This window comes from Coffea eugenioides, chromosome 6 (genome assembly GCF_003713205.1).
Source record: "Coffea eugenioides isolate CCC68of chromosome 6, Ceug_1.0, whole genome shotgun sequence".
NCBI classification, from domain to species: domain Eukaryota; kingdom Viridiplantae; phylum Streptophyta; class Magnoliopsida; order Gentianales; family Rubiaceae; genus Coffea; species Coffea eugenioides.
In genome coordinates, this window is record NC_040040.1 from 45,949,719 (window position 1) to 45,965,400 (window position 15,682).

The window sequence follows — 15,682 nt, forward strand, 5'->3', positions numbered from 1 at the left end:
AAGCAGAAACAGGGTCTTCCATATCAGGCCAAGGATTATTCCCCGTCGCCACTTCGATGATAGTGCACCCCAGAGCCCATATATCAGCAGCAAATCCTTGTTCTTCTCCACGAGCAACCTCTGGTGCCATGAACATAGGTGTGCCAGCGATTACTGATTTTCCGGCCATCCCATTTCCTTCTTCAACCATCCTAGCGCATCCCAAATCTCCAATTTTCGCCCCGTCTCTGCCAATTAACACATTCTGGCCCTTGATATCACAGTGAACAATTCCATTCAAATGAAGGTAATCCAATCCTTGCAAGATTTGATGTGCAAAGACTTGAATCATGGACTCCTCCAATGGACCTCCCTGCTTCCTTATTTGATCAGAAAGCGTGCCACCGGGAACATACTCCATCAACAAATTGTACAAAGGCTTATCATTTTCTGTTGTAACATCACAGCCTACATATTTAACTATGTAAGGTGAGGAAAGTTCAGAAATCAAGCTTTTCTCTTTTTGCAGCAAGCTTGAGCAAGAAAGATCAGCGGACTTCACGGCCAAGAGTTCGCCGGAAGCCGTGGTGGCTAGAGAAACCGTTGCGGAGGAACCCCGTCCGATAATTGGACCCCTAGTCCAGCACCCCATTGAAGAAGGAAGAGAGAAATTGAAGGTGGAAGGTTGGATGACGAAAATGCTTTTATTTGAGTTGTTTGCAATTTAGGACTCTGCCAAATGGTATGTTTGGAGAAGGGATATATTTATATGCTCAAAATGTTGCAGTGTGCTGCTTTGCACTTATTAGGTGGCTCTGTTCATCCGGTTGCTGACTTGGTGTCTTTATGCAAAGAATCTTTCTTGCTATTGTATTTGTAGTTTGTACCATGACGGCCTTAGATTTCTTGTTTTGCCTTTACGTTTAAAGTTAATTTTAGTTTTCCCCTTTAAAAGGTACCTAATCATCATTTTGCCTCCATAGCAATTTAAGTGCATCAATTAGTCCCATAAAACTTTACAATATCTTTTGCATTCACCAAATTTTGAATTTACGACTACGCTGGTGTCGAATTGGTTTCGTGAGGCAAAGAAAATTATTTTGCCTTTGAGTTTGATATAGGCTCAAGATTCAACTTAAAAGCTCAATTCATCTTTTTGTTTTACTTTTTTATTTATAATTTTGATCCACATATTTGGTTTATGAAAATGTTTGTGTGTGAACGTACAACCATGCGTACACCCATATTTAGAAAGTTAAAAATAAAGAATACTCCAACCTAATATTTCACAATTTCTTAATCTATATTTTAGTGATTCAAGTTGCATCTACTAGTTTTGAATCTCAAAATTTCGTTTGAGGTCGATGTGATTTTCTCTTTCATTTTTTTAAAAAACTCAAAATGAGAAAAAACAACTTAATAAAAACTCAATTCACTAAAGCATACACATTTTATCAATGCTCTTAATCTTCTATACTAATAAAGAACAAATAAAATGTTCGAAAACATCCAAAGCTGATTTCATAGATTCCTTCAATATTTCAGCACAGAAATAAATGAGTAAAAACTCTTCATATTACTTCGCTCTCAACATTTATATTAAAGATAGTAAGGTTTTTGGTGAGAAAATCAAACTTACTATGGGGAATTGATTGAACCAATTGAACGATTACGGTTCAAAGTGACAATTACCTCATCTCAAGGGAGCTCAATGGAAATAGACCCTTAGGCTTAATTCATAAGCAAGTCTTTCTTTTGCCGTGGATCTGGTTGGAGTCAGAGAATGCTTGAGTTGTGAGTGAACCACGTGGCAAGAGGAGGATGAGTTGACAGCCAAGGGCCGACTATGGACGGCGGTGGCCTGGCTCGCGCGCCATGCTTTGCTTTGCTTCGCTTTGGCTCTAATTAAATTAAAAATCGGTTCACATGAGAAGGCACGTGAGCACGTGCCCTGACCGCGCCATCACCGCTAATGTCATCAAACCAATCATCCAATCAAGTTTCAATTTTTTTTTTTCACTTTTCACATTGCGGCGCCTTTGCTCGCTATAATAAAAAAAAGGAGCCATCATGAAGACGTCAAGCATTTCGCAAGGTACAGCACCAAAGATTATTTGCTCCTCCTTTTTTTGTTTTTTGTTGTTTCCTTCTCTTTTTGGTTTTAACGCTCTTTTAAGTTTGCAAATTAGTGGAAAGGATAAATTTTTTGTGCATCGAAAGTCTCTTAGAGCTCTTCCCTGCACCAGGTTGGAGGTTCGAATCTATTCTTTTTCTTAAAAAAAAAAAATTAGAGAATGCAGTAGTTTTAAATCAGAGAACTCAGTTGGATCCCTTCTTCCCCCCATGACATAACATAAGAGTACAATAGATGTAAAGATTGTTTTGACACTAATAGTGTAGAATAAACACATGTCACATAAAATAAATAGTATTACATTACCCTAACTATGTAGAATAATTTAATCTTTAAAGAAGAAATTAACCTTTCCTATGCAATCATAATAAAGCTTCTTGAATACTAGTTTGGATACGTGCCACATGCAAAATAATAATAATAATTAGATTTGAGCACTTGTTATACATCATTCATTTAGATCTTCTAACTAGTGTAAAATAATGCTTACACTGACAATATAGAAAAAATTAATCTTATCACGCATTCAGTGTCAATATTTTTTTTTGGTTTTTTTACATCATTGTTTACATTGATGGTGAATAGTAACATATTGGTGACTTATATCACGTAAACTTTAAAACATAACTAGAAAACTTTAACACACGGTCTTACAAAATTCAGTCTGTACTTATTATAGCTTTTGACATCATAGAGTACACTTTTTAATTTCAACTAACACGAAATCTTGAACTAGTTTTCAAAAATACTTATTGATCAAGACTTTGATAAGGCTAGTCATACTTATTCATGTTGTAGTCATAGTTGAATTTTGACAAATATAATCTTGGAGTGAATTGTTACGTCTATAATTTGAGTTGTGAATATTTTCAAGTTATCTACAGAAAATTAAATAGTGTAAGAAAAATTAATCTATTCAACACTTCATAATCATTCATGTACTTTAACAAAAATAAACCAAAGTCTTTGTTTAATTGCTATTTTGCTCCAGAATTTGTTTAACCATAGAAAATAAATGGTAGAAAATAATGCCATCTTTTAGCAGATTAGGGTAATTAATTAGGGCAAATTATATTTTACCCCCTTGTGATTTAGTATTTTTTTACATAACCCCCTTATGGTTTCAAAAGCTATATATAACCTTTTCATGGTTTGGATTAAAGTTTCAAAGTAACGGAATTTGCAATCCATAACGAAATCACCTAAAATATCAAAATACCCCTATGTAAAGTTGAAAATTATTTATTAACTATAGGGGGATTATGTATATATTTTGAAAACCATAAGAGGGTTATATCATAAAGCATTAAATCATAAGGGGGTGATATGATAAAATATAAAATCATATGGGATTAGTGTGTCATGTATATTATATTTATATATTTTTGTCATTTCAACCATTTTAATTTTTAAACAAGGGTAATTTCAATATTTTCAAAGGTTCCGTTACGAATGATCATTTCTGTCATTTTAACATTTTAATCCAAACTATGAGGGGATTATATATAGTTTTTAAAACTATAAGGAGGTTATGTATAGAAATACTAAACTATAGGGGTAAAATGTAATTTGCCCAATTAATTAAGTACTTCGTCTGTACTTTGTAGTTTCAAATTTGAAATGGAGTGACAGGAAACAGTCCATAATTGTTATTTTCTACATGTAACAAGAATAGATTATTAACTCTTTTATTATCTTGGGTTGCCAAAAAACTATTTTATTATCTCGCGTTCATGAATACTTCCAAGTACTATTAGACGGAGGAAACGGTTTTATTTTCCTTCTTTTTATTTCCTATCCTTATTGACTTAGTAGTTGTCAAATACATGTATCAAGAAGCCGTCTGTCCCAAGGTCAACCGCAAAAGATGGTGAGAGTCTAAAATTTTAACATGGTTTGACTTTGCAAACTCCTTGAGATTTGAATGTTACCAAGTTCAACTATTGCATTTCCCTTGTGCAGTGTGAACAAAAGAAATTAAACATTTATTGTGGATTCACATGATTGGTTGCGTATTGATTGCAATATTCTCACACCACAGTGCCAGCCGCGTTATTTTTTTCTCTCTCTCTTTTTTCTTTTTTTTTTCGTGTTCGTTCTTTTTATAACAATAATAAATGTTGCAAGTCCGTAACACCATAATCAATAGAATTACGGGCAAAAACACTATAAATATTATAGTACTAAGAAAAAATTGTTCAAAACGTCAATCATATTTTATCAAATGATTTTTTTCATCATTCACTTTTAAAATATTAATTTTACATCCTTTATAAATTTAAATCGGCATAATTTGGTCACAACATGGGTCTTCAACCACTTTTTATCTTGAATCTGTTACGTGACTCACACATGATTATTTTTTAGTAGAGGCCAAAAAATTAGATATCATTTGTAGTTAAACAAATGACTTGATCCATATTCACTTTTGCCTCTAAAAAATGGAATTTGATCCGAACTATATTCATTTTTTTTCCTAAAATAGTAAGACCTAACCTGATCCATATTAATTTTTTGCCCCTACACAAGTGGGATCTAACCTTTCTATACCTAAAAAATGATCACATGCAAATCATGAATTATTTCTAATGAAAGTATTCGTCAAAAATATATTTCTGGATATTCAATTCTTGGTGATGAGGTGCCTAATTAATTGACTGGAAAACAAGGCCAAGAAAAGGATGCCATGTGAAGACATTTTGATGCCAGAAATTTGCCAGCAGCCACAATGTGCATTAAGCAAATTGATTGGCATTTAGCTACAATGTTTAGGAAATCTTAACCACCCTCGAAAATTCTTCAATTATGGTTCTTATTTCTTGCTTTGAAAACTTCACATTTGTGTCCTAAATTTGAATAAACGTCTGCCCGCCGTTAGCCCACGTTTGTCAGAGTGAGAATCTAATTCTAAGCATTTTATCTGCACCTAGCTACTGATTGTGATTGACGCATGAATGTTCTTGAAAAAGGATAATGGTTGGCAATTAATTAGTTTACCAAATTAGCTTTGACTTGGCATTGTTTAAAGGATAATTACCAAAATTTACTTAATGTGACATCTAGATCGATTAGAATATCCTTTATATTTAGCCAGTCAATTTAACTATGAAATGTAAAACTACTATTAGCCAATCCACTATCATCTCTTAATTTTATTTCAGTGTTTGTAAAGCTATTTTATAGTCTTTCAAGCCTATGAGGCCTTAGTCGGACAGTGAAATAAATAAGAGAGAGACCTCATGAATAAAAGATCTTAGCTTCGAATCATACAATTATATGTTGTGAGTTTAGTCTAATAGTAATTTAATACTTATTAAACTATTTGTGGATTGGTTATAATCTAATGATGAGCTAGCATTCATACGATTATTGTGGATGCATTTACTAATTAGAAAAGAAAAAACAATTTTTATCCTCTTTTGGGGGGAGGGTTGGGTTGGGTGGTACGGGGGGAGTGAGTGTAAGTGAGAGATCTCGGGTTCGAGTCCTCCTGCTTACAAAAAAAAAAAAAAAAATTATCCTCTTTTCACATGATAAATCCAAAACAGTTAAGCATAAGATTATTCATTTTGGTTAGAATAGTTATGAGGTTTTTTTTTTTTTTTTGGAATTTAGGTACTCTAGCCAATCTTTATGTATTGAAAATTTTTAACATTTAATGAACTACATTTAACAGTTTCACTAACAATAGAAACCCTACAAAATTAAGTAAAATGCAAGTAAAAAAAGTTACTAAAAGGTTTACTACCAATGTGTCGAATAAAATTTCACCCATTTGCACCTTCCATATTATGAAGCCTTAGTTTCAGGAGTTAATTCTTTCAAATTTTTGAAAAGAAAGAATTATTGGGTTTTAATCATTAGCATTACAAATTTTATAACACTACGTTTTGGGGTTTCAAATCTTAGTTTCTACATGAGTTACTATTTTTATCACCAAAACGAACCTTTTATACACTATATGTGGATATGTAACTTAAAACTTGAAACTAAATATGAAGGTAATCTTTTGGAGAATTTTGACAACAATTTTCTCTAATGATAAATTCTTCTAAGTTCTCATAACTTTATTTTTGGGCAAAAGTAAGGCGCATGGAAAAACTTTTGCTTCCTTTGATTGTGCATATCAATGGAAGTGACAATTTTGATTTTATTCATTGTATCCTAAATGCCACGTGCTAACAATCATCTATATTGGTGTTCAAGATTCGTAGGGGCACAAATTGTCCTAAAAAGAGTGTAATTATAGGAGGACACATTCGATAATTCAACTTCATGCTAAAAATTAATTCATTCATAACTTTTTCTGTATTCAACATGTTTGCTAATTGAAATATCTAACCACTTAATATATTAAGCACTATTTAATTTGTTTACAAAACTTTAGGTGAAAATTTTTTTGTTGAATTTTCTGAATCGATCACATATATTATACGTCTCACATATATGATTCATTCTCGCGCATGCTTTCGTACAAAGCAATACACTTGCCCCGATTTTGTTCAACACACACACATACACATGCAGACACATACATAAAGACACACACTTAAATGTTATATCTCAATTGATTAATTTTTTCTCTCACACAAAATATTTTTCTTTCTCTCCAAATATAATAAAAGACAATTTTTTTTTTCAAACATGAAAGTATAATATTTATGCAACATTTTGATTCAGTACCATAATTCAGTTAGTTATCAAATACATATAGTTTTTTTTAATCAATTTAGCAACTTAATATTTTCAACATTTAATTTTTAAACTTCATTTTTATCAAACGGGGCCTTAGCCCTTCTTTGCTGCTAAATTTTTTATGATTACCCTTGAGATTTAGGAAACTTGGTATACTCTACTCCAATACAAAATAACATCCATAGAATAACATGAATTTTGCTAGTCAATGCATTTCATTTGTAAAACCATACTAAGGAATTGTCTTCTACCAAATACATCTAATGTCTGAATGATTAAATTCCAAATTCTATATTCATGTACGGTACCTAATTCAAGTGATTGCTGCTCAACTTCACGGTAATGGTAAACTACCAACAACTTTGGCAGCTAAAGTAGGCAGCAGCCGGTCCTTAGAAAACATCTATTATAACTAAGACACTAGTCCGTAGACTAATCAATACCTGGCATGTCAAAGTGAGAACACATAGAAACAATCAGTCAAAGGGAATAAAAAGCAGAAAAGCAGGATGGCTTGACTGACTTAGAATCGTTTCTTTCATTTCATCTATTATGTTGGAACTTTAACCACATTAAATTTTGCCAAATTAAGTGACCAAGAAAGCCATTAGAGAACCAATTCAATCTTTTTCTGCCGAAAAACAAAAGCAAAAAACAAAAAGAGAGACAAAGGGCTTGTCCACAATTGCTTTTGATATTGAAAAGCACAATCAGAATCTAAATGAACCTATTATGTCGCTTTTGATTTTCAGCTTTTTTTTTTGGGTTAAAAAATAGGTCTTGATAAGCAATAGAGAATAGAACACAATAATGAATCAAAATTTAAAATCAGGTGTCTAGAATCATTTGAGAATAACGTCAAATTCAGTCAACCAATTCCATATGGATGAAGCCTAGACATGGATCCTTTAAGGCAAATTTTGATGGCACAACTTTTTGAAGCAGGATTGTACAAAAAGTTGCTTGGTAAATTTTCCTCAAATGAGTTAGAAGCTTATGCAGCCAAATTTGCTGTCCAGCTTTTACATCACCTGAATTTCCAGCACATTGTTCTTGAAGGAGATAATAAGAAAACAGTTGTTTCATCCATTCATGGTCAGGATATTGATAATTCGAGCGTGGCAATATTGATTTCGGACATCATTGATTCTCTTCAAAGTTTTTCTGCTTGGAAAGTTTCTTGGTTCCTAGGATTCATAATGATGTTGCGCATGTATTAGAGAGGAATGCTAGTTTTTTTCAATGATTTTGTTGTTTAAAGAGATTCCCCTCCAAACTTTGTAATTTCCACTCTTAATGAGGACATTTCTTATTACTAATATTTTTACCACTTTTGATATCAAAAAGAAAAAAATCATTTGAGAATAAGCCGAAATCAAACCTCACTTGAGTTGGAAAACATTACTTGGTACTCGAGGTTTCCTCTAGCAAAACTAAGCTCTTGTTTGAATTGCGAGTTTTTGTAGAAAAATTATCTCTACATATTTTTTAATCACTTTTTCACTTTATACGCACTATATTATTTTGATACATTTTTTATACAAAAATTCTAAAAATCTACGATCCAAACAAGGCAATGCCAGGATGGAAATCGCTGGACTTTATACGACTTTTTAGTCTGGTTTAGTGCGGCTGAGGAATTGACATGGAGCCGATAAACTAAAGCATGAAACAGGATACCCCAGAGTAGGTTGGAAATTCGAACTTCCACGCCATAAAATATAAAGTGGATTCCTGTATAGTGTAGAAAGCTAAAAGGAACACAACCGTCATATCCCTGACAAGAGTAAAATTGGGATCCAGCTATAGAATCAGGGTAGAGAAGTTTAAGCTGCAAGCAAAGCAAAATACTAAAGTTGGTTCCTTACACCTGCAAAATCACGAAATGGGTCCAAATGGTACCTCAATGTTTTTTTCTTTCTTTGGTTGCTGGTAGGAGGAGGAAACCAGTCACCAAAAATTACCTTGGAAGTAGGATTCCAAAAGTCTTAGGACCTTTACTTCTGAAATAAATTTCACCCCTGCCCTACTTAATTTAGCCGCGGATTTCAAAAGCTACAAATTAAGCACAGGCATGTGGGTTACAAATATGAAAAGTTCAAATTTTCATGTTAGAGTTTTTTTTCTATTAATTTTTTTACACTGCTAATATACACATTAATGAGTCTAAATGTGAATTTAAATACCAGACTTTACGTGTATGACATGCATCTAAACCCGTAAGTATATATATTGTCAGTACATATTTTTTCCCCTAACTGTTGAAATATTAATTCCACTGAGATGGAAGTTCAGGTTGGACAAGAGCTGGAGGTTGGGGCTTTCTTCTCAATTTCACTCCAACGATCAAGTCAACTTTAAAATTAAAGAGTTGAAGAAAGTAAGATGAGTTACCACTAAAACGGAGAAGAACTTGTTTAACAGACAGTTGGAGGGTGCCCTTCAAACTGGATAAAGTGGTGCTTCATGTTATTATACAGTAAATAAAAGAGTGTTCCAACCTGAAAGGCTTTCTCATGTGTCTCAATTTCAAAAGCTAAGGAAGCACGGCATGAAGGTTACACGCTTTTGAGTTTTGAGAAGTCAAGTTTTCATGTCAGATTTTTTTTTTGGACAGAATAAGTTTACCAAGATAAAGTTCTGAGTTGGATACGAGCTGGAGGGTGGACAATATATGGTCGAATGATGGAAAATTAAATGGTCGGACCTTTCTCCAATGTCACTCCAACCATCAAATCAGTAATAAAATCAATTGGTTGAAGAAAGCAAGATGAGTTACCAATCAAATGGAAAAAACTATTTAGGGAAAATCGCCAATTTAGTCCTCAAACTATTTTACTAAAGTCGATTTGGTCCCTGAAAGTTTTATCGCACCAATTAAGTCCCTTAACGAAAATGCTTGTGCCAATTGAGGACTTATACGGCGTCGCCACCCAAAACTCATGTATCTGCACAGAAAACAACGGCCAGGCAAGGGCCTTTTTGGAAGTTCGCATCCTAATTTATACGGGAAGCAAGACAGAGCCTATTTTGCATCCGAATTGGGGAAACCTATGAAATTAAGGGTTTTCCAAGACAGAAACCCATTTTGCATGCAAATAGCGGAAGAAATTGGGGGTTTGAAACCGATTCAAAATTCCACACCGTAGGGAGATAAGATGACGAAAACAGAGCGGAATTCCCAAATTGGTTCGCGGGCAACAGAGCAGCGCAAGGAAAAGCTGGAGGATGAATATTCCGACGGGATGGCAGCGAGGATTTCCGGTAAGTCTTGGCCTGCATGTGCGATGGTAAGTCTTGGTCTGAGACAGGACTTAGTACATTTGCATGGTAATAAAGAAGATGCTGGAAGGAACTTCTATCACAGTTCTGTTCATGGTGTAGGATATGTTCTCCCAGATTTTGATAAGCTCCGCCACTACAAGAAAAAAGGTCATTAGTGACAACATTTCTTTGTGATGACAAAAAGTCGTCACAAAATGAGGTTGTTTAGTCACGACTTTGAAGGTTGTCACAATTGACTCAAAGCAACTGAGTTTTCAGTGACAACCTTTAATTGTTGTCACAAAACTATTTCGCGCCACGGGACTTGGAAGGCGCGAGTTTTGCGATAGTGACGACTTGATAAAAGTTGTCAGTAATTCTACCACTTTCTTTGACAACTTTACATTGTTGTCACTGTTTATGTTTATTGACGACCAATTTTTGTCAATAAAACTATAGTGTAGTTAGTGACAACATAAGTATCATCACTAACTTGAACATCTCTAATGCATTTATTTAATTGTGAGCCTCAATATTAATTTAATTTTTTTTTAAAATTTGATGATTTATTAACTATGACTTTATTTAATTGTGAGCCTCAATATTAATTTAATTTTTTTTAAAATTTGATGATTTATTAAACTAGTCAGAGTTACTTAAATATTAATTTAATTTTTTTAAATTTGATAATTTATTAAACTAGTCATAGTTACTCAATAAGTTTTTAACTGAAAAAAATTAATGAAAGTTTTTAATTAGAACAACTATATAAACTATTACAATTAGAACTCAAGGCCTCTAAATTCAAATACCTTAATTTTGGATACTGTCAATGCCTCCTTGACATCTAATTGGTCGAATGTTGAAACTCATTAAGTACAAATTCATTTTGATGAAAAGCGGAAATAGTTGTGTTATATAAGTTAATTAATGAAATCAGGACTACTAATTACTGCAATTCCTTCAAATTTAATGTTGATTTGCTAAAAGTCAAAACGAATACATATTTTTCTTACAAATCAATACGTATACTATAGTTTCGTGCAAGTTTACATTCATGATTCTTCAATATAAAACATCTAAAAAAATATAGTACTATTAGACAAAACTAACAAAATTTTCTAGAAACTGATAGAAAGTTCTTAACACATAATTAAGATTTTTCTTTTTTCATGTTTAAAAATAATTAATTATTTCTTAAAATAATATGAAAGTAGATTCCCGATTTAGTATACTTAATTAAAATGTTTAATTTAATACAAAGAAAATAACCTTTCTTTGAGAATCTAAATAAAAAGATAAAACTAAAAATTGGATCAAATTTTTCGTTCAAAATGAAAAAGAAACAGCGGGAATTGAAAATTGGTGGAGACATTCTTTAAAAAGCAATTTTCAAAAGAGTACAAGTCTACCACTTTTGGGCTAAGTCTGATACACTTCTAATTCTCACATTTTCACTCGCTGGCCTTCTCACTGTCTCTCTCGGTCTCTCTCTCACTTCGACCCCTCTCAATTTCTTTCTCACTAATGCTTGAGCATTCCTTCTTATTGGGCTACTGATTTTGATATGTTTCCTCAGAGCATGTGCTGTAAAAAGGCAAGTTTCTCTCTTCTTGCTTAGTAATCAATTTCCCCCAATTTTTATTGACCCGATTTTGTGTTCCCAACTTTCAATTTTTGGGTAAATTCTCTTCTTCTCTATCATTTGTATAGTTTCCCCAAAGTTTCTTACCCTAATTAGCAATCACCATCATTTGCAATCACCTTTTCTACCCTACTTAGATGATCAATTGTTTCAATTTCTCCCCAAATTTTATTGCCCTAATTTAAAAAAAAAAATTTTCTGCCCAGGACAAGGAGGGCATCCCCGGGACCAGCAGCACCTCATCTTCACTGGCAAGCAGCTCGAGGACAGCCGCACCCTAGTCGACTGCAACATCCAGAAGGAGTCAGCCCTCCACCTCGACGGTGGCGCCAAGAAGCACAAGAAGAACACCTGTACCAAGCCGGCGGTGACTGAGGGAAATTCTCCCCCTCTTTTTCATAAACTTTATTGTTACTAGTCTAATTGAACATTAGCAGCATGTTCTTATTTTGAAGATTTGGGTTTGTTACTGCAAATCGTTGAGTTATTGAACCATTTGCATCATGAGCTGTGCCTCGTTAACTTGCTTATTTGTGAGTTGTGTTATAGAGGTTTCTGTGGGAAGCTTGTCGAGACACTACTTTAATCATCTTGATGGTAGCTGCGGCTGCTTCTTTGGCCCTTGGGATAAAGACAGAGGTAAGCTTAATTTTTGAGTTTGCTCTAATTATTATTATTATTATTTTAATTTTAAGGATAAGTTCACTCTTAATACTTATTTTGAATTGAGAATTGTAAGCCCTATAAAGTTTTTTCTGTTTAATAATTTTGTTGTACTACTATATGTTTGAGATCATGATTTTGTTAGTTGTATGAATTTTAAATCTTGTCTTTTGATTTTCTGACAAGAATGGTATCTGTCCCTATCAAATTCTTATAGATTAAAGTATTTTTTAATATACTTGTGATTTACTAGCTAATCTGAGTGGAAAATGGAAAATGCTGACATGTTTTGATTGGTTAATTTTGATTTGGTCTTGCCATAGTCTAATATGTTGTTTTCCAGGGTATAAAAGAAGGATGGTATGATGGTGGAAGTATTGCGTTGGCTGTCTTTATCGTCATTGTTGTAACAGGTATTATGACAAGTTTAGCAAAGAAAGTTGGTACAATGTGTGGTTAATTAATGACCAGAAATGCAGTTAATTTCGATTCTGTGGAGAACTGAATGAAATGTATTACATCCCCCCCTGTTGGAAGTGCTCTATCTTTGTGTAAATGTGCGCACTCACAAATCGACTCTCATTTCCTTTGTTTCCATTTATTTATTTTTTTAGAAACCTGGACAAGTTGCTCCAAATCATTGCATTTGTACTTTGCCTTAAAAGCTGTATATTAGCTATGGATGTAGTCCTGCAAGTTAAGATACTGTAGACTTTTTTTTTCTGCTAACTTATAAATTCATTCTAGAACACAAACCTCTAAGGTTGCATCTCAAGTCTAAGGTGTTGCATCTGGTGACTGAGAAATCTGGTGATAGAGTTCTAAGGCTGCATCTCAAGTCTACTTAAGGACTTGTACTAGTATCATTTTGGAAGAGCTTGGTAAGAGGACCAAAACTCATCAATTAGTTTTGATGTGAAAAAAGATCTTCCTCCGTAAAAATTCATGAACTAGGAATGTTATTAGAACAGCATGGACAGCTTCTTATGGTATGTTTTGAGAGTCCATGATTCTCCAGAATATACTTGTTAGCCTTACTTGTGCTGAATTTCACATGTTTCACTATTTTTTAAGGGCAAAGGTGCTTTGGCCAAAATGTTTTGCTTGCAAATGTGTTGACCACATTTACTTCTCTGCCTAGTATGTTCCTTTTGTTAAGTTTACAAGGGAGAGGTCAATCCTCTTAAACAGAAACAAAACATAGGGTCGCAGCCCCTAAAATATTTGCACCACGCAATTCACTAAGTTCCTGTGGCGGTTCTGTTATAATCTGCATCCCAGATTCTTTGTTGACACTACTTTTAGCTAGCTAGTCTGCACACTTACTTCTTTCTCCAAACATGTTGTAGCCAGGATTCCCGATAAACATTCCTGATCTGACATATTAGATTGTATAGTGGTGAGTCCTGTCCTGCTCCTTGTATTAGTTCGAAAGCTGCCTTGCAATTCGTGTCCAGAATCACTCTTCTTTCTCCAGAGTTCCAAGCCATTTTTATCCTTTTGAATACTCCCCACAGCTCTGCTAAGTGCTATCATATTATCTATTAGCCCAATATTCACTATAAAACCTGTTTTCCATCTCCCCCAGCTATCTATATGTCCCTTTTCAAATTAATATGGCTTTGCCTCTTCTACTTGGAATAATGCTAAATTGAGAAGTGTACATCTTGCCACAGTTAATTGCTAATTATTGATAGTTTCACGTCTTACATGGTAGTTTGTTCTCCATATAGCATTATTTTATACTGTATAATCACAAACTTTTTGCTGGATGTAGGTTGGATTTTCTGTTAACGGAGTAATAATACTAACTTTTATGTGGGTTTTGAAGGCATTCCTTGAGGTAATACCTTTTCTTTTCACATGAATGGTTCCCATTTTTGGTGCCATTCTTGAAGTAAATTTCACTGTGAATGTTTTGCAATGTCCCGCCACTTGCCTAACTCACTAGTTTGATTGGAATACAATATTAAGGGGTGCTGGTTTTCTATGGAATTAATACACCATGACAAACAGCAAAAGTAATTTCAGAGATCTAGAACAAGAAAGTTGTTATTTGCTTTTAAATGGCAAAGAAACATTCTAGTTATGTTGGTACACATTGCTCCTACTTGACACCTTATATCATGATCGACATTACTTTGGTTATCATACTTGACACCTTGTATCCTCTGTGGTGCATTAGTTTGGATTGTTTTGGTTTAGTTTAGTTTAGTTTATTTGAATGTTTTAGCTAAGCAAGTGAACTGAAGTTGCTTTTCCTTTAGTGTTGTGCTTATCGTCTTATCAACTGGTTATATTGTTCATAGCAGTACTTATATCAGTACTTGTTATAGTAGTGCTTGTTGCCTTATCAACTTGTTATATTATTCCTTTGAGGCTGAAGTTTAATAGCAGTACTTATTTCTTGAGCTAATTTGGTGCATTAGTTTGGGGCTGATTTTGATTTTCTTTGGGGCTGATTTTGATTTTGATTTTGAATGTCTTAGGACGATGGAAGGTAACTTTGGTCCGGATCTTCTTGGCTTTCTTCTTAAAAGTTGTCCCAGATTTGACAAATTTGGCAACCTTGGCTGCCTGAGCCTTTGTATCAAGCTTTTTTGTGGTGTCAGCTTTAGGAGCCATTGCTGAAAACTGCCTTACAAATCTTTTACCTGAGGGGAGGAGCTGAGTGTTGCTGAAGCGGCTCTGTGTTGAAATTTGGGACTTGGATTTGTTTTGTAAAGCTACCTCGAGTTATGTGTGAAATTTAGGCCAAATACCACTTATCAAACTATCTATAGGGTGTTGTTGAACTTCATTATGATATTTGAATGCTTATATGATATTTTGACATTTCGTAATGCAATGGATGCATTCATTTGCTAATTATAAATCATTGTCATTTTTTTCCATTTATAGATATAATTGTTGTAGGAAAATTTTCAATTTTCATGGTGATAAAGAGTTATCATTGAATCAGAATTTTCCATTAATAACAATCTGCGGTCATAAAATTAAAAAGTGTTTAGTGACAACAAAAGTCGTCAGTAATTAGTCTATACCAATGACAATTACATATCACTTTTAGTGACGACATTTATTTGTACATCATTGACAAGATACTATGTCATCACTAAAATTATAATAATTATTGACGACATCAGTTGTCACAAAAGAGTTCCATTCACTGACGACTTTTATTGTCGTCACTATATACTTTTACCGACGGGCCTTCAGTGACGACTCTGTGACAACTAGAAAGTTATCAATAAAAGTTATCAGTGACGACTTTTTATTTTTTTGTGACAAAAATGGCTTGT

At 33.7% G+C, this 15,682-nt stretch overlaps 1 protein-coding gene and 1 long non-coding RNA gene across 3 annotated transcripts in view; one reads left to right on the forward strand and one right to left on the reverse strand.

The window, feature by feature from the left end:
• LOC113774235 (mitogen-activated protein kinase kinase kinase 18-like) overlaps positions 1 to 678 on the reverse strand; it is a 2,919-nt gene extending 2,241 nt beyond the window's left edge. The window contains exon 1 of the mRNA XM_027318792.1: positions 11 to 678. Coding sequence (XP_027174593.1) covers positions 11 to 631 — 621 coding nt within the window. The 5' untranslated portion in view covers positions 632 to 678. The remainder of the gene's footprint in view (positions 1 to 10) is intronic.
• An 11,442-nt stretch (positions 679 to 12,120) lies between these two features.
• On the forward strand, positions 12,121 to 15,255 carry LOC113776211. 2 transcript variants are annotated; one of them, XR_003468987.1, is made up of 5 exons: positions 12,121 to 12,178; positions 12,267 to 12,356; positions 12,724 to 12,793; positions 14,158 to 14,223; positions 14,870 to 15,255. It is a non-coding gene; the product is annotated as an uncharacterized LOC113776211 (long non-coding RNA). The 2 variants fall into 2 exon arrangements; XR_003468986.1 differs by lacking the exon at positions 12,121 to 12,178 and having other exon boundaries at positions 12,196 to 12,356.
• Positions 15,256 to 15,682: the final 427 nt, after the last annotated feature.